At 35.9% G+C, this 23,417-nt stretch overlaps 3 protein-coding genes across 4 annotated transcripts; 2 read left to right on the top strand and 1 right to left on the bottom strand.

The window, feature by feature from the left end:
- The first annotated feature begins 1,578 nt into the window (after window positions 1-1,578).
- Window positions 1,579-3,663, top strand: LOC120187478 (NADH dehydrogenase [ubiquinone] 1 alpha subcomplex assembly factor 3-like). Its single transcript, XM_039191182.1, has 6 exons — window positions 1,579-1,832; window positions 1,927-2,043; window positions 2,193-2,227; window positions 2,709-2,809; window positions 3,330-3,422; window positions 3,568-3,663. The coding sequence occupies exons 1-5, from the start codon at window positions 1,651-1,653 to the stop codon at window positions 3,414-3,416; spliced, it is 522 nt and encodes a 173-aa protein (XP_039047113.1). The 5' UTR covers window positions 1,579-1,650; the 3' UTR covers window positions 3,417-3,422; window positions 3,568-3,663.
- A 14,529-nt stretch (window positions 3,664-18,192) lies between these two features.
- On the top strand, window positions 18,193-21,794 carry LOC120187429 (ribose-phosphate pyrophosphokinase 1). Of its 2 annotated transcripts, XM_039191143.1 has the most exons (9): window positions 18,218-18,345; window positions 18,440-18,619; window positions 18,723-18,971; window positions 19,405-19,548; window positions 19,836-20,003; window positions 20,256-20,325; window positions 20,511-20,592; window positions 20,947-21,106; window positions 21,495-21,794. In XM_039191143.1, exons 1-9 carry the CDS (start codon window positions 18,247-18,249, stop codon window positions 21,531-21,533), a joined length of 1,191 nt encoding a protein of 396 aa, XP_039047074.1. In that variant the 5' UTR covers window positions 18,218-18,246; the 3' UTR covers window positions 21,534-21,794. The 2 variants fall into 2 exon arrangements, 1 of the variants encoding a protein (XP_039047074.1); XR_005522285.1 differs by lacking the exons at window positions 20,947-21,106; window positions 21,495-21,794 and having other exon boundaries at window positions 18,193-18,345; window positions 20,256-20,430; window positions 20,503-20,592.
- LOC120187431 lies at window positions 21,736-23,196 on the bottom strand. Its single transcript, XM_039191144.1, has 4 exons — window positions 23,029-23,196; window positions 22,491-22,587; window positions 22,217-22,271; window positions 21,736-22,113 (listed from the first exon to the last, which is right to left on the bottom strand). Exons 1-4 carry the CDS (start codon window positions 23,140-23,142, stop codon window positions 21,906-21,908), a joined length of 474 nt encoding a protein of 157 aa, XP_039047075.1. The 5' UTR covers window positions 23,143-23,196; the 3' UTR covers window positions 21,736-21,905.
- Window positions 23,197-23,417: the final 221 nt, after the last annotated feature.

Here is a 23,417-nt window from a genome sequence, read left to right on the forward strand (position 1 = left end):
ATTTATGACTTAAACACGTAAAAATGTAATGCTAAAAAGAAAACATTTATTCTAAGGGACAAACGATCAAGCAAGGCCATCCAAGTGGTAATAGAGTGCTTGGGAACATGCAATGTAAACCAAATCAGACACTACCATGAAACCCTCACCTTCCTAGTCCGAAACTCTCCCCAAACCTTCCTCGTTCGGCATGCATCAGCCCCCCTCAAAACCCCAAGACAGCCACCATCTCCTTCCTAAAAAGAAAAGATCTTCCTTAGACTCCACCTCGTCGACCCACTTGGCTCTAAACCCCACACATCGGCCCCCTTAATCACATAAGCACGAACCCACGCATTTTGAGGAGACTCGATCCTATATTTTCTTTGGGTGCTCGGTCTCGACTGAGATTTGGAGGCTCATTTTGGGTGCTAGCGGTATTCATCGCTCGATGATGGATTAGGAGGGTGAGGTCGCCTCGGTGTATGCTCACGCTAGGGGTAAGTGCATTAGAGTCGTTGTTTTTAGATTGGCTTGAAATGCTTTTATATACTTTGTGGGAAGGGAAAGAAATAATAGATGCTTTAGGAATGTGTGTTTGACAGGAGATGTAATTGTGGGTTCCAACTTTGTATAGATTAGGGTAAAAGGGGTTGAGTATCTTGTTATTTTTTAAGTAGGACTATAATATATTAATTTGTTGGAAGCATCATCAACAAATCTTGTCAAATACATTTGACTATAATAAGTAAAATATAACAATAATCGATTATTGATAGTCTGATAAGCAAAAGCGTGAATAGTTAAAGCAACGACATACGAAAACAGATCATTCCAACATCTCCGAACACCAAACATGAAAGAGAAAACTTTAGGAATATCCAAAACGAACAAATGAAAAATTGATCTCCCCTTAACAACAATCCTATCAAGCAAAAATATTTGATAACCAACGAAAATGAAAGAAGGAACCAGACATCGGGAAATCAACTAAGCACGAAATCATGTAGAATCATAGACCTAGAATAAAACCAATAAAAAACCTTCACCGGAAGTCCAAAAACATCGATAGCCATTATATCATTTATTAAAAGAAGGGCCAAGAGAAAATATTATTATAAATATGTTCAAATATAATTGAATACTAATTATTATTATAAACATGTTAAAATTTAATTAAAAACTAGTAAAATTAGATAATAATTAACGGAGAAGAGAAAAATAATGACAGGGAGATGGCTGTGAAAAGCCACCATTACTGCCTGAAAGTTGAAAAACTATGATAATCGTCGGCTAATAGAAAATAACTGCTACAGAGAAAAATAACAGAGAGTTTGAATATATAATATATTAAAAAAATATAATATACAAAATTTTATTAAAAAAATAACAGGAAGTTTGAATACATAATATACTCTTGATTTGTATTTTATTTAGGTATAATATATACATTTTATCAAGAAAAAAAATATTTTAGAGATATAAAGTTAACTTAAACCTTATAATAATAAATTGAAAAGATAAGAAAGAGAGCGATCCTAACAAAAACGAAAGAAAAAGCCAACTAAAAGAGGCCGCCTCGATCGCTTATATATGTTGGTGGAGTGGATTTGGGTAAAAAAGTGGCGACCGAGACGGAAATTGGAGACCAGAGGAACATTGTAGAAGGAGATGGCGGTGAGAGTTAGAGCAGTGGAAACGCTACCAAAGCTGATGAGAAAGCTGAGGAAAGACTCGGCCTCTTCAACGGTGACCCAAAGTCCAGTCTTGCCATCCCTCAGGCGCGCTTTCTCTCTCTACGATCAGATCAATCTCATCGATAAGGTCCCTGATGACCAGCTTCGTTTCCAACGGTATTTGCTTTTGTGAAATTACTCACCTCCCTTTTTTCTTATTCCTTCTCCAACACCGCCCTTATTTTTTTCTTAAATCTTTTTGAATCGACAGATACACGGAAACTGGATTCACCGTCAACGGCGTCAACTATGAAGGCAGCTTGCTTTGTGTGGGAAATTTGGTCACTTCTTGGGGCCCTCGTAATTTTTCTGAAATTACTCCTCAAAGGTATTTGCTTCCTTCATTCTAACTTCGTTTCAATTGGGTTCAACGCTTTTCTTCTGCTATGCTTTTTTAGTGCCATAAATAACAATGAATTTTTTAAACTTTAGGGATTTCCCCCGTCTCACATTTCGTCTTTGTACTACTGTTTGCAGCTTATCCATCTTTCAAATCATACGTCCTATTCCAGGTGAGGCTTCAAACAATTTATACAGGAAGAGCAAACTTGATGCCTGATAAATGGTATCAATAATGCATCCCCTTTGGTCAATCATCTTGTGGACCTAATTAAGGTTTTATGGCATTCGGAGTTTAGGTCGTTCCCTTGGATGTTAAAACAGCACTTGTAATGCAAAGATTTATGCGGATCGTCTTTAGCCTCATTTTGGGCACAGACAATCACAGTTAAAATGGAAGATTTTTAACCCATGATATAGATATGTTGTGACTTTTGTGTGTGCGCGTGTGTTTGGTTCTGGGGATAATTATGGGTATTTCACTGCATCATCTGCTGCATTTTGCTTGTTTTTAGCATTTCAGTAGTATCACCTGTTGTTATACCTGGAGAACGAGAGAAAGCTGAGAATGATTTCCGTATGCAGTTAGAAATAGTGTTTTTTCTTTTCTTCTAGTTTTGTTCTCACTGAGCATTCTCTCTTGTTTTATTTTAGAAATCTTGATTCTTGGCTGTGGAAGGAACATTGAACCAGTAGATCCTGAACTCAGGCGCTTCATCCGTTCTACCGGCATGAAATTGGAAGCCTTAGACTCGGTATTGACATTTCCATTGTAGTACTAATAATTATAGTTGATACCTAAAGTCGACTACTTAGTTTTGGCATTTCATGGCTATAAATTGCTTGAATATCACTAGTTTCCCAAACGGCAGAGGCGGACCTTCTCTCCCCTCCCTGCCAATCTATTTCCTACTGCATGCTTGAGGTTGAAGGCTTATCATTTATTTATGTTTTTTTTTTTGAAGAACCTAAAGCTACCTTATCAAATGAGGTTAAAAGGTTGTTCTCTTCTCTTTTGTTCAAGACCTGGAGATTGAATTTGAGCACCAATTTTTCGGTCATTTATCTGCTTGCAACGTGCCTAATCAAAGAGTTATTTTGCTTTCATCTGTCAGAAATCTGCATACATATTCTTGTGTTTTGTGCTTGATTTCTCTTCTCAAAACAGCTAACTATATTTCCTATTGCTTTCATCTGTCAGAAATGCTGTTTATTATTGATGCAAGTGATTTTCCAATAGGAACTGACTTTGACTACGAACTTCTCTTGTTGCAGAGAAATGCTGCATCTACTTACAACATACTGAATGAGGAAGGTAGAATTGTGGCTGCTGCACTGCTCCCATATGGAGTTTATTCATAAACTTCGGTACTCACAAATTTAACGATTCGGGGTTTTGATTTTGTCAGATGATGAACTATTAGATGTGTGTGCTTATCTTGATACTGCTGTGAGATAAATAAGTGGTTGCCGCTCCATGATTAATTGACATCATTGTCTATTTTGTGCCTAGGATTTTCTCTGTTGTACCCTCAATTTTCGGGGAAGGTAGAGGATGTGAACCTCTTCATAATGAGGTTTGAATAAAATTCTAAAACCGTAGCCATCTCGAGTTGTGTAACTGTAGCTATGCTGAGCTGAAAGGAGTAGCAGCATTGTTGTGCATTGCTATACCATACTAGGTGAACTGTATTCGTATTACTTACTATACTAGAGGAACTGTGTCATTGCCAACATTCTTCTATCGTGGAAATGGAAGAATGATAACAAAATTTTGGGCTCCTGACCTGGTATTCTGATCAAAGAAAAATGAAATGAGGGAGGAATCCAAAGCGAATCAAGAACTTGGACCCGACATTTAACATTTACGACACTAAGCATAGTCTGATCATATAGAAACGTACCAATTCTTCTACTCGACGGCCATTTGCAACAGTTCATATAGTTAGATATACAAAATAATATTGCTGTATGAAAAACATATGCTAAATAATATTAATTATTAATGTTCTTTGCTTAGTACAAGATTTATGTTCTTTTAGGCTGTCAGTTAATGCGTATTTATCATTGATATTATGGGGTGTTCAGTGTTTTTCAATAGAATGTGATCGTTGAAATTTGGATTGATGGGGGAATTATTTTACAAAGTTTTAATTTTTTATGGAGTCTCAACTTTTCGATTTTCCCCTTTTCTTACATGAAATATTTAAGTATATATACCTATTGAGATATGGAACATATATAAAATATGTTAATGTTAAATAATAGTGAATATTTCAGCTAAATTATTCAAATATCACTGTTTTAAATTGATTTTGCATTTTGCTTTGAAAACAGACTTTTTACCTAAAAGTGATTTTAAAAAATCAGGTGAAACGGAGCAAGTAAGTTTTATTAGAAGTGCGTTTGTCCTATGTAACATTTTAATCAATAAATTTTAGGGTAAAGTATATACTTTTAGTGTTTTTGCATTTTGGTCACTCAATTTTTGAAACTTACAATACAGTCATTAAACTTTTAATTCGTTTTCATTTATGTCCTTAGTGTTACCTCCGTTAGTTTTTCGTTGAGTGGCAGGTAACCTCCCGTCAACTCTTTTCTTCTCCTACTAAGTTTTTCGCTGAGTGGCAGGTAACCTCCCGTCAACTCTTTTCTTCTTCTACTAAGGTTGAAAACCCTAACCTCCAAAAAAAAAAATCACCAACCCAAAAATCATAACTCCATTGAAAATCATAACCTCCGCAAAATTAAAAATCCAAAAAAAAAATTTAAACATATCCCGGAAGCATTGACAACGATTAGATGTTGTGAAATTTTTTCCATGGAAAGGTTGGAAATGCTTGGGGATTCGGGGGTTGGGCATGGTGGGTAGTTGTCAACTTTGGACCTTTTGCCTCATAGAAAGCTTTTTTGTAAATCCATGACCAACGGTTCTTGAGTTGACAAAGAAACTTCATAGGCTCAAATCGTGCAGGAGAAAACTCCACTAATTGGCCGTGGCTAGATTATCGGGGGTCATGTGTAAATTCTTATAAAAGAGTCCCTATTTCTTAGATATATTCGATTCCGGACCCTTATTTTTATGCTTCTTAATGAAAATAAATGATAGATATACTAGATTTCGGAGCTCCTATTTTTAAGCTTCTTAATGGCAACAATTAATAGATATACTTGATTTCGGGACCCTATTTTTATGCTTATTAATGGCAACAACTAATATATATATTTAATTTCGAAACTCCTATTTTTTGAGAAGGTTAATACTTTATAGATATACTCATTTCATAGGAGCATCCATTTATCATAGGACCTAGTACAGGCTGCCAACTTGTACAGGCATTATGGATGCTTGTATTTTAAAATAATGATGTTCTAAACCCTATTTTTTTAAAAAACTTAATACCAAGTACTATCAAGTATTTCCTTATATTAAAATAAATGGGTGCTTTTTAAAATAATGATAAATAGAGATATATTCGATTCGGGGTCTTTATTTTTATTCTTCTTAATGGCCACAACTGATAGATATACTCAATTTCGGAGTTCCTATTTTTATGCTTCTTAATGGAAACAATTGATAAATATACTCGATTTCGGAGTCCCTATTTTTATGCTTATTAATAGCAAAAACTGATAGATATATTCGATTTTAAACTCCTATTTTTTGGGCCCTGCGTGGTAGCGTACCTTGCGCCCATCTGCCTTATTTTCTTTCGGAACACAAGAACACGTAATCTCCGACTTCAGGCACTTCCCAAAATCATCCATAGCCTCAACTTCAGCAAGAAAGTTTTTAGCTTTATTCTGTCTAATCATCTGCTCAAAGTTCACAAGGAAAGGCTTCAACTGAGATGGTTAGCACCAAGCAAAATGGCTAATACCAAAGTACCCAACGAGCAAGCAGTTTTTCTCGTCACCAACCAAAGCATACTCCGGTGCCTCTGAAGGATCTAAGATCTTCCCCAGACACCAACTCAGACTTTCGTTCTAACCCAAACAATATCCCCTACATAAAACTTATGTTTCGGTCCAACAGTTACCAACACCAGTTTGATCCTCTTTCGTTTTATTCATGGTTTTCAGAACTGTACTGGTTAGTGAATCGGTCATATTATCGGTTCACTGATTCAACCAGTCGAATCGATCCGATCGGTCGGAAGAACCGAACGACGTCATAATTATTTAAAAAATTAAATAAAAATACCAAAAATATTTAATAAAAAATGATTTTTTATATCACAAGTCATATTCAAAGTAAGTTATAACTTATATAAGTTAAAAACCATAAAATCAAGTGAAACAAAATGATTTAAATTAATTACAACATAATATTTAAGGTAAAACATATTAAATAATAAATATAATTATATAACTATAATTAAAAAATAAATTTGGGCTAAAAAATCATAATAAAATGATATTGTTTGGTTTAATTTTTTTTTTAAAAACAATATCACATGGCTAAGAAACATAGAAGAGCATCCCAAAAGTCTAAAGAGTAAAAATATGATAACAAAACAATCTCACATGGCTAAAAAACATAGAAGAACATCCCAACTAACTTCTATAAATAATAGAAGTAATTTGACATTCAAAATTATGGAGCCTTTTGGTGAGCATTGAGTGAACTATTCTTTCACTTCAATTAAGCTCGAATTTTAGGCTTCAATCGATCTTCTAATTTTTTTTTGAGTTCAAACCTTTTCGAGTTTAAGTTTCAATATTATATTTCGAGTTCGAGTTGAACTTGATAATTTTTAGCTCGTGAGCTTGAGTCGAGTTGAGCTTACTTTTAAAGTTTTCAAGTTCGAGTCGAGCTCAGCAATACTCGAGTTTGACTTTGATCGTTTAACAAACGACGTCGTTTGGTTTAATTAAAAAAAAAAAAAATTGGTGATTTTTTCCAGTTTTCAGCCGGTCTGGTTCGAACGGTTCAGAGGTTTTGGCCGATTCACTAGTAGCGGTTCAACCGGTGTAGATTGAACCGAACTAGACAACGGTTCCCAATTGAACTGGTTGAACCGGCAGGTCCGATCCGGTTTTCAAAACACTGGTTTTATTAACTCCATTGTTCAGTATATAACCTTCTGCTGTCTCAATAACACTGAAACCATTTTCTTTTACATCCATGGCTAAGCTATCTCCTCTAACATAATGTCATTTTCTTGAAGTTGGACGTTAAAAATGGAGCCTAACCCATTACTACTTTCGATCAAAGTAAGCAAATCACGAGCTCCATAACCTTCCTCTAAGAGTTTCAAATTTGGATTTTTTCGATTCTAAGCTTTCTGGGGTTTTAGGGTTCTCCATTATCAATATTCTCTAAGCATCTGATAAAGAAAATAATTCAAACGTCATTCATTCAAAAAAAATCTAAAACATACTAAACGGGAAAAGAGACCCAGAATCAAAACGGTCAGGAAGAAGAGCAGGACTTAACGGAACGTTATTTGTCCTATCAGCGAAAAACTAATGGATGTAACGACAGGAACGGAAATAAAAACGAATTAAAAATTCGATGACTGTATTGCAAGTTTTAAAAGTTGAGTGATCAAAATGTAAATGTCCTAAAAGTTCAGAAACTATTTTTTTTAAAATATACTTAGGATTATTAGGAGTATTGATTTTCATAAAGATCTTAGGTTTAGATAATTATATTTTTAAAGTGTATATATTATCAATAATTATTTTTAAATATATACTATTTTATAATTACTTAAAATATTTTTAAAAAAATAGTTTTGAAAGTCGCAAGTATCAAACATATTTTTTTGTTTAATATTCTCGTTCGTTCGGATCCCCTATATAATCTCCATCCCGAAGCTATGAAAGGAATAAAAAAAAGTTTACAGTAATTCGATCAAAATTTGCTAAATTTTATTATAGGAGTTCAGTACACGAATAATTTTTTAATAGTTTTGTATTTTTTTATAATTTTCTTTACTATTGTTTAGTTATTTAATTTTATTTAGGATTTATGGTTTAATTTTATAGTTGATAAATTTGTATATACCATTTTAGTTTTTTTAATGAAAGAAAAAGGTTTAAATTGTACGAATCAAACGATTTCAGTGATAAAAGAATTATTGTTATTTTTTAATATTTCATGTTCGAGTACCTTGAATGTTAAGGGTGTGAACGTTTAACATCAAATGACCAAGAATTATCTTCAAACAGATTTTGCCTTGTATCTATCCCAAATTAATAATAAAAAAAATACCTATCCTGAATTAATAAAAAAAACACCTAAACTATAACATTAAGGGGACCATCAATGTCTCTATCTAAGACACTAAGCAACTGCGGTAAGATCTATAAAAAAAAAACAGTAATCGATGTGATTATTGAAACCTTGGTAAATCCCACATATTTCATCTTTTAACAGTTATATGTGATTATCGAAACAAATTACCAATTGAGCCGTAGCCAGTCATAAGCGAAACAGCTTCATCAGCATTCATACACAGCCAACCAGGATCAGGTGGAAGCCATTTTACTTGCGTTTCTGATACTTACGCGACAAGCTTATCGGGACGACTAACAACAGATGAAGTGTTTATTCCAGTTAAAGTTGATCTGCAGCACAACGTTTGAGTCAATAGGCTGTCCCTAAAACACAAATAAATTCTGAGAGTCCTGTAGACACGCATTTTCGTCCGATTTTTATTAGATGACATTTATATGTTGATGTGTTATGATTTATGGTATACAGTATATAGGTATTATATTATATGATATATATCTACGTTATATACTTTAATTACATACATGTTAACTTATTTTTTTCTCATTCATTTACAGGTCAAGTCCAACGAATACAAGCCCACCAACTGAAGTCCAACAACATTTGAGAGGCACCAAACCCTAAGCCTAACGTTTAATCGCTGCCTCCACATCAACTTTCCACGTGAGCAGTAATGGTGGTCCCAGTAGCTCCATAGCCTCGGTGCGCATACGGTGGTGTCCCAAACTCCTTGGTCAACCACCCATTTTTCTCGGAGCAGTCATACACCAACAGTAACAACCCGAGAAATCCGGCCATAACAAGTCAAGAAAACAGAAAATATATTAGCATTCTAGTTCTAATGGGAAGCTCTAAAAATAGACTCCATAAGTACTATAAATACGTGCAAAAATCAGGGAGGAAGGGGACGAAATACGACGAACGAATACGAAAAACACAGAGAAATATAAGGGGGCATTCATTCGAAGCAAAAAGAACGCATAAAAAAGGAGATAGGATTTTTGGGTTAAAAAACGATAGAAAGGAAGACCGAACCATTACCGGTGTTGAATGTTTTATCATCGATTCATCTCGCCGGTCACGGAAACCCGAAAGCCAAAAATTTTTACTTTTATCTTTGATTTGGGGTGGGTATTGGTGAGCTTTGAAGAGAAAGGGGGGAGGAGAGAGCTACAGCTAGGGAGGGGGCGATAACAAAAGCAAAAACAACAATGGGAAGGTTGGGGTTCAGTTTGAGCCCAATGCTCCTGTTATACTTGGACTCCAACCGGCCACCCTCATCGATCAAGTCGCTCGTGTTGATGGCTCCTTGCTCGACCAAATTCCCGTTGAACGTGGTGGTTCAATTCCAGTGGCGATTGAAGAGCTTGAGCACATACTAATGGAGTTGAATAGGCACCCTTTCCCCTCACTTTCACAACACCGTGACTCTCCATAAACTCAGACGATTCAACACACTTATTCTCGTTTTCCGAGTCACTGCTTTCAATTTCTCCTTCGCTTCCTCACTCTTCATGGTCACTAACTCTCGCGGCTCCGATTCCCTTCACTGATTCGATTTCGACGCTTTCAGATTTGTATTCGCTGTTTGAAATGGGCATTTCCGTTTGGAAGATCTCCAGTGTCACCCGGCGTTGTCAGGTATCGAGAGTGTCTCAAGAACCACGCTGCCAACATCGGCTCCTCTGTCAGGTATCGAGATGGTATTTGTATGAATTACTAGAAACTCTGAGTCTAACATGAAGAACCCTGCCATTTCAATTGTCTCAGATGAAATTTTTTCCTAAAAACTACTTTGCACTTGGATTATGTATTACAATTACAATTGTGGTTGTTGCTCTGAACACGATGCACTGTAGAGAAAGCTTAAAGCGGTACAAAAAGTAACTAATTTTATAAGTATTGCAGTGGCAATTAAATATTACTATCAAGTTTCTCACATGATTGATGGCTTATATATTATTGACAATTTCTGTAGCCGAAGCGATTAGGTTACGTTGTCTGCATAGTCAACGATGTAGTTCCATAAGTGTAATACTCATTTTTGTCTGAATTTGTTTTTATTTTATTTATTTATTTATGTTTTTTATGTTTTTATTAGATTTATTTAATTTTTATTTATTATTTTTTAATCTAATATTTTTGACTTTTTTAGAAGAATTTCAAACAATTAAAGGTAAATAATTAGAATCGAATGTTTTAAATTTAAATTTAAATTTTCGCAATTAAAGACAACTGACAAATTAATTGGCACCGAAAGGGCGGTTCAAGGGTGTTAATCCTTCCTTGATCGTAACTGACTCCCGAACCCGACACATTTTTGGTAAACGCAGATCAGGTAAGATGGTGTCCGATCTACCTAAATATCATTTTAAAGTGATCAGTGGCGACTCTATTCCATTTTCTTAAGTCGAAGCCCAATTCCGGGCCCAACCGAAAGACGGCTGCGACAGCTTGGCGACTCCGCTAGGGACAGGTAAGTGAGTCAGGCCAGAATTAATTTTTGGTTGTCTTTTTTAGCGAAAATTACAAATTTTAACTTTAATTTATTTATTCGATTATAATTATTTACCTTTGATTATTTTTCAAATAAATAGTTATACTAGTGTTTTTTAATGATTTTAGATTTTCAAAATTTCCATCTCTAGCTCTATACCCGAGTTCCAAACCCTTTTAAGTGGGGGTGAAAGTGACGCCTTCGTGTGAATTTATTCACCGCATAGGCCTAGCAAGTAACCTTCGGGATTCATATACCTTATGTCTTCGTGTAAATTTATTTTCCGCATAGACATAAGGGAATGTGTCCTCTCGAGTTTAACTTAGTCCACACAAGCCTGTGATGGGTTTAGGACTAAGGGTCTGGCAAGCCCAAGGGGGCACCAACAAGGAGAACTCGAGTACCTTTTTAAAACCTAAACCGGGAGAGTACAGGGAATTAGAGCCACCCCAAGACCTCATTCCAAACCCTAGACTACTTTGTTTCCTGCTTTATTTCTGTTTAAAGCATACGAACTAGACAAATATGCGGTTATGATTTGTTTGAAATTAGCATGCGAGATAGAGATCATGTCCGGGTAGGAATTAAAGCATGTGGGGTAAGCTTTTTCATTTTTATTATTGTTTTGATTTACCTCACTAACTCTTTTTATTTTTTGTTCTCTTTTATTTTGTTTCCATCATTCGCATCATTTAAAACGAGGTGTTGATCCACCAAAAATGTGTTTGTTAAACATGAATAATCTGCATTAATGGACAAAGGGGTTGTAATACAAGAGATGAAAATACAGAGGACAGTCTACAAGGAGACTATGTGTCACATTTAATCCAGAAGACGTGGTGCCCACAATTGAAGAGTATATCACTATACTGCATTATAAAGGACTCAATGAACTAGGTTTACATGAAGCACAATGAAAGTCTATCTTTAAAGAACTGACTGGCAGAAGTCGCAGGGGCAAGATGAAGGCCACTGACCTTAGGAGTCACTTCAAAGACGACCATGGAAAAACGATAACTGAAATTAGAGACCATTGCTGACGAATTCAAGAAACAGACAAATGGACTTCACATAGTTCCTATCAATAAGGGCTCCAATGACGTATTTGTTGGGAACATGCTCAACAAAAGATAAATGTCGGAGGTACAGTCATTCGATACTTTTTTGGGGCAAACAACTCGTCATTTGCGCAGTTCATCCAGAGAAGCTAGAGCGGTTCGACAGGTTATTTAACCGGTGACGGATGAAGTCGGAAGACTAGTCAACATGTCAGAAGCTGTCAGAATATTTTTTGTCTCTTAAAAGATAAAACACTTTTGTCCTCAATAAGGATTATTTCTAATAACAGACACATTTTTGGATTAATGCCTCGAACATTGCATGCATTATGCATCTAGACATATTTTGCATTTTTTTATTTTTCTTTACATTCACATTAACTAACATATGCATGTCTCATCAAAAGGAACACATACTAGATACACCACCTCAAGCATTGGACACACCTCATCCACATAACACCCGCCTGAAAAAGAAGAAGATGAAAGCAAGAATGGAGAAAATCGAGGAGAACATGGCAAAATTACAAAAAGAACTTGAAGACAAGATAAACCAGAGTAGTATGAGTACTCTGAATACAATCATGAAAAACCAAGAGTCTTTGGTTGATCAGATCGTTGCCAAGTTAGTTGGCTTACAACAGACTAGTGCGCCTGGGGCAGGTTCACTGAAAGGGGTAACTATGCCACCTACCCCGCAAGTGGTTGTATCACCTGAAATCTTACCAGAACTTCGAGGGGACTCATCTGCTGCAAAAGCAAAGCCCTCGTCCTCTGTATTCTGGGTTATTACCATGTATCAGATTTAGACGAAGAGGACAAAGCAAAGATGATGGGAAAAAAATCAAACAATTGGAGGACCGAATGAAAGTAGTCAAAGGAGACAATGACTACCATGGAATCGATGCCGCGGAACTCAGTCTAGTCCCGGACTTGGTTCTTCCTCAAAAATTTAAGTCCCCATAATTCGAGAAGTTTGACGGAAACAGCTGCCCATCCGCTCACATCACCATGTTCTGCCGAAAGATGACAGGATATAGAGGAAACGACCAACTCCTAATCCACTGCTTCTAGGAGAGTCTATCGGGCTCAGTCATCCGGTGGTACAATCAGCTAAGCCGATCAAATATCAAGACCTGGAAGGACCTGGCCAAGTCATTTCTGGAACAATACAAGCATGTCAATGACATAAGACCAGATCGAGTTATGCTACAAAGCATGGAAAATAAGCATAACGAGAGTTTCAGGTAATACGCACAAAAATGGAGGGACTTGGTTATGGCTGGAGAAATGGTCGAGTCGACCATAAAGCAGGGCAAGATTAAGGATGGGGAATCCAGTAAGAAAACTCTTACGAGGGAGAGGGATGGAGAAATTAACAACATCAAACACGTCAATAAAGGTGTTACAATCTCCAGCCCAAAATCAAATGCAGATGTACCATCAGGTACTTCTAAACAAGATTCCAGAGAACCCATTAATGAAAGGGAACATTTTGACCCTATTCCGATGACGTACAAGGAGCTTTATCAACAACTTCTTGACACCCACGTAGTGTCACCATATCCGGTGGAACCCATGAAGCCCCCCATACCCCAAGTGGTATGCTGAGAGTGCTCATTGTGAATATCACGGCGGTGTCCCAAGGCACACTATTGAGAACTGTTACGCATTCAAGAGAGTCGTACAAAAGATGCGTAACCAGAATTGGATCGACTTCAACAACTTGAGGGCATCCAAGTGAGAAAGATCATTTCATAATTTGAGGCATTCTGTTTGAATTTGTTTTTTTTTTCTTTCATTTTTCTCAAGTTTTTGTAAGGATTTTTTAAAGAAATTTATGTTACTTTAATGATAACAAGCAATGAATTACATTTGTAAACTTGCGATTCTTTGAATATCAACTGAATTAAGAAACTCTGTAAATGGTTCAAAGTTACAGATCTTTGACAAAGTAACATGATTTAAAACAAGGACTTTGACCTTACCCAGAATATACACTCAAACACCGTACCCTGCTCTTGCAATTAACCAATATAACATTTTCCTTTTATAAGGTGCGGACAACATGGGGCATCATTTGCATATGACAATTACTATACTTTTTGTTTAAGACGTTCAATGATTATCATTATCTTTACAGATGGAATAGTCGAGTAAGCAAATCTAGTTTAGGTCAGTTGCTTGGAAATTGAACTCTAAAGATGAGATTCCTTGACTTTTAACAACACCTAGGCTATAACAGGTTCTTCTTGATAATCTTAAGAAATTAAATCAATAAAAACTGAGATATTCCGCTAAGGCAATTGGTTATAGAGGAAACTCGAAAGCCCTGGCTTTATGAATAGATTGCGTTCAAACCATGACATTGCTCGGACACTTGGCAACTCGGTGTTTGCTCCACTTCTATTGTCAGGCTGAAGATTTTGTGATGAGAGGAACCCTTCAGTTAACGTGATAAAAGTGATTATAATATTAAGTTGTCCCTCTAAAGCAATTGGTTAAACGCCCCGGCTTTATGGATTCAGCTAGTTAGATAATGTCAAGTTAAATCAAATTTATCTAAGCAAGAAATTTTCGGTAATGATGGACTAAGGGAGTTAAGGAACACCTGTTATAGTCAAATTCACACGATCACTCAAGAATTTCATTTTTAGACCGATATTTTTAGAATCTCGTCTTCCGAGTCACTGCTTTCACTTTCTCCTTCGCTTCCTCAGTCTTCATGGTCACTAACTCTCGCGGCTCCGATTCCCTTCACTAGTTCGATTTCGACGCTTTCAGATTTGTATTCGCTGTTTGAAATGGGCATTTCCGTTTGGAAGATCTCCAGTGTCACCCGGCGTTGTCAGGTATCGAGAGTGTCTCAAGAACCACGCTGCCAACATCGGCTCCTCTGTCAGGTATCGAGATGGTATTTGTATGAATTACTAGAAACTCTGAGTCTAACATGAAGAACCCTGCCATTTCAATTGTCTCAGATGAAATTTTTTCCTAAAAACTACTTTGCACTTGGATTATGTATTACAATTACAATTGTGGTTGTTGCTCTGAACACGATGCACTGTAGAGAAAGCTTAAAGCGGTACAAAAAGTAACTAATTTTATAAGTATTGCAGTGGCAATTAAATATTACTATCAAGTTTCTCACATGATTGATGGCTTATATATTATTGACAATTTCTGTAGCCGAAGCCATTAGGTTACGTTGTCTGCATAGTCAACGATGTAGTTCCATAAGTGTAATACTCATTTTTGTCCGAATTTATTTTTATTTTATTTATTTATATTTTTTATGTTTTTATTGGATTTATTTAATTTTTATTTATTATTTTTTAATCTAACATTTTTGACTTTTTTAGAAGAATTTCAAACAATCAAAGGTAAATAATTAGAATCGAATGTTTTAAATTTAAATTTTCGCAATTAAAGACAACTGACAATTTAATTGGTACCGAAAGAGCGGTTCAAGGGTGCTAATCCTTCCTTGACCGTAACCGACTCCCGAACCCGACACATTTCTGGTAAACGCAGATCAGGTAAGATGGTATCTGATCTACCTAAATATCATTTTAAAGTGATCGGTGGCGACTCCAATCCATTTTCTTAAGTCGAAGCCCAATTCCGGACCCAACCGAAAGACGGCTGTGACAGTTCCAAAGCTGTCATATTATCGTTGAGAACAAAACATTCTAGGGAGTAGGAACCTCCAATTTCACCACACATGGTTGAATATAACAGATTTTACTGCCAGCCAATTCGTAAGGGGAATGTCATAAATTAGATGAGTATTACTACAATCTCGAATAATGTGAAGCATAATTTCATCAGGAGCATGACAAACGGAACAAGAGGGAACATGGCCTATGCCACACTTACATCGGTTGTGATTTGTGACAGCTTTATCCTTCATTGCTAACCAAAGAATACCCTCGGGGACCTTGTGCTTCCAGATTACACGCCAGCATGGATCTTTAACATCCCAATGCGGGCTATCTAAAGCCAAGAAAGCACTCTTGATCCAGAAGCGTCTGTTTGCATCTCCTCTCTAACAGCAAATATCAGTACCAAAAGAAGCATTTGGTGCTTCCATGTCTCGTAAATGGGAAAAACATTCGGGGTGAGTAATTTCGGAAGCTTTTTCTAATCCCAATTTTCGTCATTATTAATCATCTCGTTTATTTTCAGTGTGGCGTCAATGTCTGCTGGCGAATTAGCATAGTTAGTTTTGGATCCAAAGATCATGGCAAAAGTGAATGGAGGTAGCATTACCCTAGGACCAGACAATATTCGCATGAAAAATAGGTCAGATTCCAACAGGCGAACACCGAAAGGATGAGCAATTTGGCCGAGTAACCAATTGTACACCATTCATTCATCTGACATTTCTTGATAAGAACACACCCATAAAGCATTAGGAGAGGGAACCAGATTAGAACAAATCTTCATCAAGTGTAAGGTTCTGATTTCGCATTCTCCGAATACCTAGTCCTCCATGCACAAAATGTTGGCACAATGATTCCCAATTGACTAGAGAGATTCTTGAAGCCGAAACACTTTCCCCCAAAGAAATTTACAGACAATCTACTCAATCTCATCACACATAGTGGCCAGAAGCTTACACAACATCGAATAGGAGGGGATGCTCTCATTAAGATCGGTTTCACAAGAGTTAGCCGACCAACAAAAGAAACCGCACGAGCTGACCACTCATCAAGAATTTTGTGTAGCTTATCAATGATGAATCAATAAGCCTCTTTAGCTCTACCTAAATGACGGACAGATACACAAAGGTATTTCTCGAGAACTGAGACTTCCCTAAATTTATGTCTTGTGCATAAAGCATTCTATAGAAAAAGGTTTTCAGAGATAAGAAAATTAATGTTTTCTATTTGTTTACCATATGACTGGAGAGTAAAATCCCATCCTTTTCAGTGTTGCATCAACAATATCAACATATTCCATATCTACTTTAGTATATAAGATCAAATCATCGATATAAAGGATAGGTAAGATTGGTGTACCATTTTGGGCTAGTTTGAAAGCAGACCAACTCCCAGAATCCACATAATGAGTTATACTGTGGCTCAATCTCTCTATTATCAACTTGAATAAGCGGAGGATAAAGGGTCTCTCAATTTCAGATATTTAAAAAATTCAAATCACTAAAATTGTACTATATCTGAATATAAAATTTAATTTATCAAAATTTTGAAATTTAAATTAATTTAAACATAATATCAAAAATAGCCCTCAACATTTATTAAAATTGTCATTTTGGTCATATTATTTTTTAGAGCATTTTAGTCGCCAACAATTTAGTTACTTACTTATGTATTAAGCCAAAGACTTGATATAAAAAAGTGTTCAAACTATATCATTTTCTTCATTTAGGTGTCTAACTCTTTTTCTAATCAATACATGTGTCTAACGTTACAAACGTTACTATTTTAAGTGTTTGACGTTAAAAAATCCATTAAATGACACGTGTAGCGTCCAAATAATTTTAAATTGAAAAAACTTACAAATATTATTATATTTAAAACACCCTAATTTCTCTAAATTATAAAAAAAAACAAATCCCTAAAAATTCTTAAAATCAATCCTAAAATCCATAATTCTAAACTTACCGTCTCCATTATCAAGTTGTCGGTCACAAGCATCGCTGTCGATGTCACCCTTACCATCTCTCTTGTTGGTTGTCATTGTCCTTGTCGTCAAGATGACCATCAGAGTTATCGTGTGTCACAATTTGTAATCATTTGATTCGTCGGGTGGGGTTTTAAAGTGGTTGTTCATCGAGTGGAGGCACGGTCGAGGATAGATTCAATCAATGACAACGGCAATAAATCGACAATCGACGTAAGTATATGGATTGAAATTAGGATTTTTAAAGTTTTTGAGGTTTTTTAAGATTTCTAAAAATTTTAAATAGAAAGTTTTTTATTTTAAATAAATTTTTTAAAGTTATATAAATATAATACGTGTCACTTAACGAATTATTTTAATGATCAACACACATGAAATTATAACATTTAATTATCTTAATTGAAGGAAAGAAATTTAATTACTTAAATGAGAAAAAAATATAGTTTGAGGGGTTTTTTTTGTTAAGCCTAAAAAAACACTTATATTATTTTTATAGTCCCACACTTTTGAGATTGAATGGGACAAATTAAATAATAAATGTCCCTCCCAAAAATAAAACAAAATTAATATCCTAGTTTTGCTGTAGTGATAACCTAAAATCTCCACCACCTACCATGACACCCACATCACCAATTGACTGTGGAATTATTAGTACTATTATATAGTATGAGAAGAAGATGATGATGAGCCTTTCAAATTGAAACCCTAAAAGAATTTGATCTGACAAAATATAAGGGTGACTGAATGGCGTCATCTCTGCTCGGCCTCTGTTCTTCCAATTTACTACTCTCCTCAGCTACTCTCCTTAACACCCTCCCTCGCTTCCCTCTCCGGCACCGCTTCGTGAGTTCTCTTTTTCTCTCAATTTAGATTTGCTGCTGTTTGTTTTCCCTTAATTATCTAACAGAATCTTCGGGCGAGTTTCCCTTTCTTATAGAGATGTAATGTGGCGGAGCCGTTGAAATTCGAAAATGGAAAGCCTTACTTTCCTCTCCTCACCACTGACCCTGCATTGCCAACCTTCTTGTCCTCAAATTCCCATTTCCCTAGTGATGTCAACAAAAACGACACGAGGCTCCGTATTTTTTCTGGCACTGCTAATCCTGCTCTTTCTCAGGTTCTAGATTCAACTCTAAACACTTTCTTTCTTTCAGATTGTTTAGATTATATATCTAATTAGGGAACATGAGTTGTGTAATTGCTATTTCTATATTGGATAGGAAATCGCGTGCTATATGGGTCTGGAGCTTGGGAAAATCAAGATAAAGCGTTTTGCTGATGGTGAGATTTATGTTCAGTTGCAAGAGAGTGTGAGAGGTTGCGACGTTTTCCTGGTCCAACCCACTTGCCCCCCTGCCAATGAGAATCTTATGGAGCTTCTCATTATGATTGATGCTTGTCGGAGGGCTTCTGCTAAGAACATTACTGCTGTCATTCCCTATTTTGGCTATGCCAGGGCCGACAGAAAGGTAACTCAACTAAGACCAATTAAACTATGCATTTCTACACTATGGGATGCTTGATCAAACGGAATTCAGTTCCAGATTTCTAGTTGAATTATTATTTCTAAATCATGTCTCATTGTTCTAAACTATAGAAGTAGTTTGATTCTTGTTATTTCCAAAAATGGTAATTGAATTGAAGTACGGAATCAATTTAGTTGAATTATACCCTTGGGGTTTGTTGTTCAAGTGCAACATATGCTTTTTTTCAGAACTTCCAAATCTCCTTTTTAATCATTTCCCTGAATCCAAATGAAAGTAAGAAAGAAATATTATGAAACTTTAGGTGTCCTATAAATGAAAAAGGCACAGCCTGAGATGATAGCTTTGCTCTGCATATGCATTCTTCACTGAACACATGATACTGCTTGATTGGTGATTTTATCCACTGTTCTTCCAGACTCAGGGGCGCGAATCTATTGCTGCCAAACTTGTAGCAAATTTGATTACTGAAGCAGGCGCAAATCGTGTTCTTGCTTGTGATCTTCATTCAGGGCAATCCATGGGTTACTTTGATATCCCGGTAGATCATGTTTATGGGCAGGTATTTTTGCACATGCTCTCTGTACCACTTGGATGTTCTATGTTTAGAGGTTCTAATCAATATTAGACAAAAGTATTTAGCTTAAATACTGTATGATTCAAGTATCTATACTTTAGTACTTATGCAAAGCCTAAATGTAATCTTTCTATGAAGAGGTTTTTATATATTTGTATTTCTGTTTCTTTAGCTACTCCTGTATCAGTTCTTGACACAGGCCTGTTCTACGTCAGCAACATTTTCTATATAAACCTTTTGCTCACTTCAAATACTTCTCTCTGCAATTCCAGCCTGTGATTCTAGATTATCTTGCTAGCAAGACAATATGTTCTGATGATTTGGTGGTAGTCTCGCCTGATGTTGGTGGTGTTGCTAGAGCGCGTGCTTTTGCCAAAAAATTATCTGATGCACCTCTTGCTATTGTTGATAAAAGGCGTCATGTGCATAATGTTGCAGAGGTGAGATCTAATTTATTAGGGCTATCTTATGCATAATCTCAATAGATTAACATTTAAATAATGTAATTTGTGGCTGTGCACATGTATGTATACGGAATTTTTTTTGAAGTTGATTAGAATAACAATATTTAGTCCAATGTCTGCTTCTATTTTCAAGCTTCTTTCTTTCTTCATACACTTTTTCTGTTGTAAAGAAATATGGTGCATTCTCAAATTGAACTCGAAATTAACAAACAAATATGATCTTTATAGGTCATGAATTTGATAGGTGATGTGAATGGAAAAGTTGCAGTGATGGTTGATGACATGATTGACACTGCTGGTATTCTTCTTCTCTTTATCTCTTGGGAAAAATGTGATTTCAGATGATATTTCTTTCTGCGACTGTATCTTAAAAATCAGAATTTATTAGCCTTGCCATATAGTATTTCTACTTTACCAGCATTAACATGAGAATGCTAGTTACAGAGTCTTCATCAGATGTTAATCGAATTGTGGCTTTCACAGGAACAATCGCCAAAGGTGCAGCTCTTTTACATCAAGAGGGGGCCCGGGAAGTGTATGCGTGTAGTACACATGCTGTTTTTAGGTATGTGGTGCTTGGTTGTTCTTTATCAGTGTTTAAATCTTGTTAGCAGAACTTGCTTCCTTGTATACATATTTAAGCAATTTCACCTGGGCTAGATTTTGGTCATCTCTTAAAAGTTTGAATTTGTTAATACTCTGGGAGCAGCTTTAAAAGGTTTCTTCTGCTCCAAACTATTAAAGTTTTGTTTTATTAATAAATTGTGTTTGGGATACTATTTAGGCAATGATGGCTTAATTTTGGTAACTAACCCTTTTTGTTTGTATGTTCTTTGATAAAAAGAACAAGAAAAATTGCTATACCCTATCATATTTGTAAATGTTCATCATTGTATTGATACATTGCCTGGTTTCACAGTCCTCCTGCAATAGAGAGATTGTCAAGTGGTCTTTTCCAAGAAGTAATTATAACAAACACCATCCCAGTGTTGGAGCAGAACTATTTTCCTCAGTTGACAGTCCTCTCAGTGGCAAACCTTCTGGGAGAGACCATATGGCGTGTTCATGATGACTGCTCTGTAAGTAGAACTTTTCAGTATAATCTATCTTATAACATTAACAATCAAATTTTGTTCCTTACATGAAAGTAGAAAAACAAAATTAATTCATCTCTTGATACAAGTGTTGATCTGTTGCAAATTCTTTTATAAGATTTAATGTCATTCTATAGCTAAACTTGAATGGATCTGCTTTGCTGCACCGTGGGCAATAGGCTGCCCTTAAATAAATATCTAAATGATATATTAGAGGGATTCCTAGAAAGTTACGTCTTTTCAGTTTAGTGAATTTCATGGAAATGTATTTTGTTGTTTCTTGTTATGTTCTAAGTCATATTCAAGTTATTCTAATCCGAATCAATTTGAGTTTTGAGAGTTTTATTGATATTGAAATATTTATAATTGGCAGGGAGGATTTGAACCCTATTCAACCTTGGGCATTGATTGATTTCTGGAAATGTCATTTTGGTTTTATGGAATTGCATTGGAATCTGCCTGCAAACCATTGTCTTTTGTACTAGGGAGGGAGTGTTACAGTGCGTAGGTAGGTAGTCTTATTTTAATCACAGAAGTTGGAATGAATTAAATCCAGCAATCGAATGCTATTAAGTTTTTTTCTTTGATTGTGTTTGTATATGGTTGTATTTGGATTTAAATAAAGAAATGGAATGGAATATCAAAGTGTTAATAAAAGTAAATGTTTTTTTAATCAATTTAAGTCCTAGCATAGCCAAATGACCAGTCTGCAGCAAACCATTATCTCATCGGACATGACAGTAATGCGTATGAGTGTTTACTTCCACCATTTCTTCCTCCATATCTAATTATCTGAATGATCAGTCTGTTCACGATGAAGCAATCGATCGGCCGTACTCTGTGAATCACGGTCACCTTCAATCTGATACTTGGTATCTTGGGTGCTATCATTGTCTCGCTTCATGAAATTGAAGCCCATTATATACCTGTATTCCCCTGTTCCAAGGCAACGAGAGCAGTAGCTGAGGCCACTGCCACCGCAACTCTTGCACCTGCACATGTAGTCTCAACGAGTTCAGTGAAGCTGCTGGCTTGCACCATTACCTACCACCACCCAATATGCAGTTTCTATAATATTATGTATTGATACCTCACCATTTTGGCCATTCTCCTTTGGGAAGCATCTCTACATGAGCATGGTTTGTCCTTCCTACATCAATATTATAACATTACAAAAAAAATCCAAGAGAGGGAACCAAATCACAACAGAGAACTGCATATGATGGTCGAAGCAACAGAACTGGTAAAAAAGAATGAACTGGAAAGCAAGAAACTTACAGGCAGCTTGAAGAAAGGATGCATTTTTTTTATATATACTTAAAATGGAGTTTGGAGATAAACCCTAATCAATTATGTAGGAGAGACATACCTCTTCCATGACAATAATGGCAATCCACTCTGCCGCTTCCCTTGCAGACAACGCACGGTGGATCAGGCTTCTTCATTATCTTTCGCCCAACATTTGACTGCAAATACCACAACACAATGATGCTCTAACAGCTTGCTTATTTTACACAATCATAATTTCAGCCATGATGGCACAAACAACATGCTTTAAACTTAGGTTAAAAGAAACTAACATCCTCTGCCAAGCCAGTGTTAATTAATAACCATTTCTTTATTTCCCAAAACTCAATTAATTAACTAATAACAGAATCGAACTATGTACGTGGCGTGGGTTTGAACTTAGAACAACAAAAATTACAGAGAACAAGAACAGAAACATTAAATTAAAACATAGGAACAAGAACATCACTTGATAGAAATTTCAACAGATCGGCCTACGAGAGTCGCAAAGAACGTTCTTATTTAGCGTAGCAGAAAACGAAATTTAAATTTGGTGTGATTGTATTCCTTCCACGAAATTGGAGAAATGAAAGACGGTAAATGAAGAAAAGAAAAATGACCTCAGTTCTGACGACCCAAGTGGGTTTAGGGAGTAAAAGAGGAACAGCGCCGTTGGATTTCCAACTCTCCAATCGGAGGTCCATAAGCAGGTTCGCCGTTGACGCCGCTGCCATGGATATTCCAGTCAGTTTTTTTTTGTTAGCTTCCTTCTTTTGCCGGCACTTGAAATCGAACTCGCAACACAAGGATATAAATAACCTTTTATTACGAAATAGGTCCCTCTATATATGTAAAAGAAATATAAAGCTCCAACTATTTTTTGGCCAACGCAGATTTAACCTTCGTTTCATTTAATTTAGGGTTACTTGTGTTGTGCCCCAGTTATTGGATTCTTCATACTTTTAAACTTGAGTAAATATCCACATAGTCACCCGATTAGTAGTAAATT

Source organism: Hibiscus syriacus, unplaced genomic scaffold (genome assembly GCF_006381635.1).
Source record: "Hibiscus syriacus cultivar Baekdansim isolate YM2019G1 unplaced genomic scaffold, ASM638163v2 tig00113725_pilon, whole genome shotgun sequence".
In the NCBI taxonomy this organism is placed as follows: Eukaryota; Viridiplantae; Streptophyta; class Magnoliopsida; order Malvales; family Malvaceae; genus Hibiscus; species Hibiscus syriacus.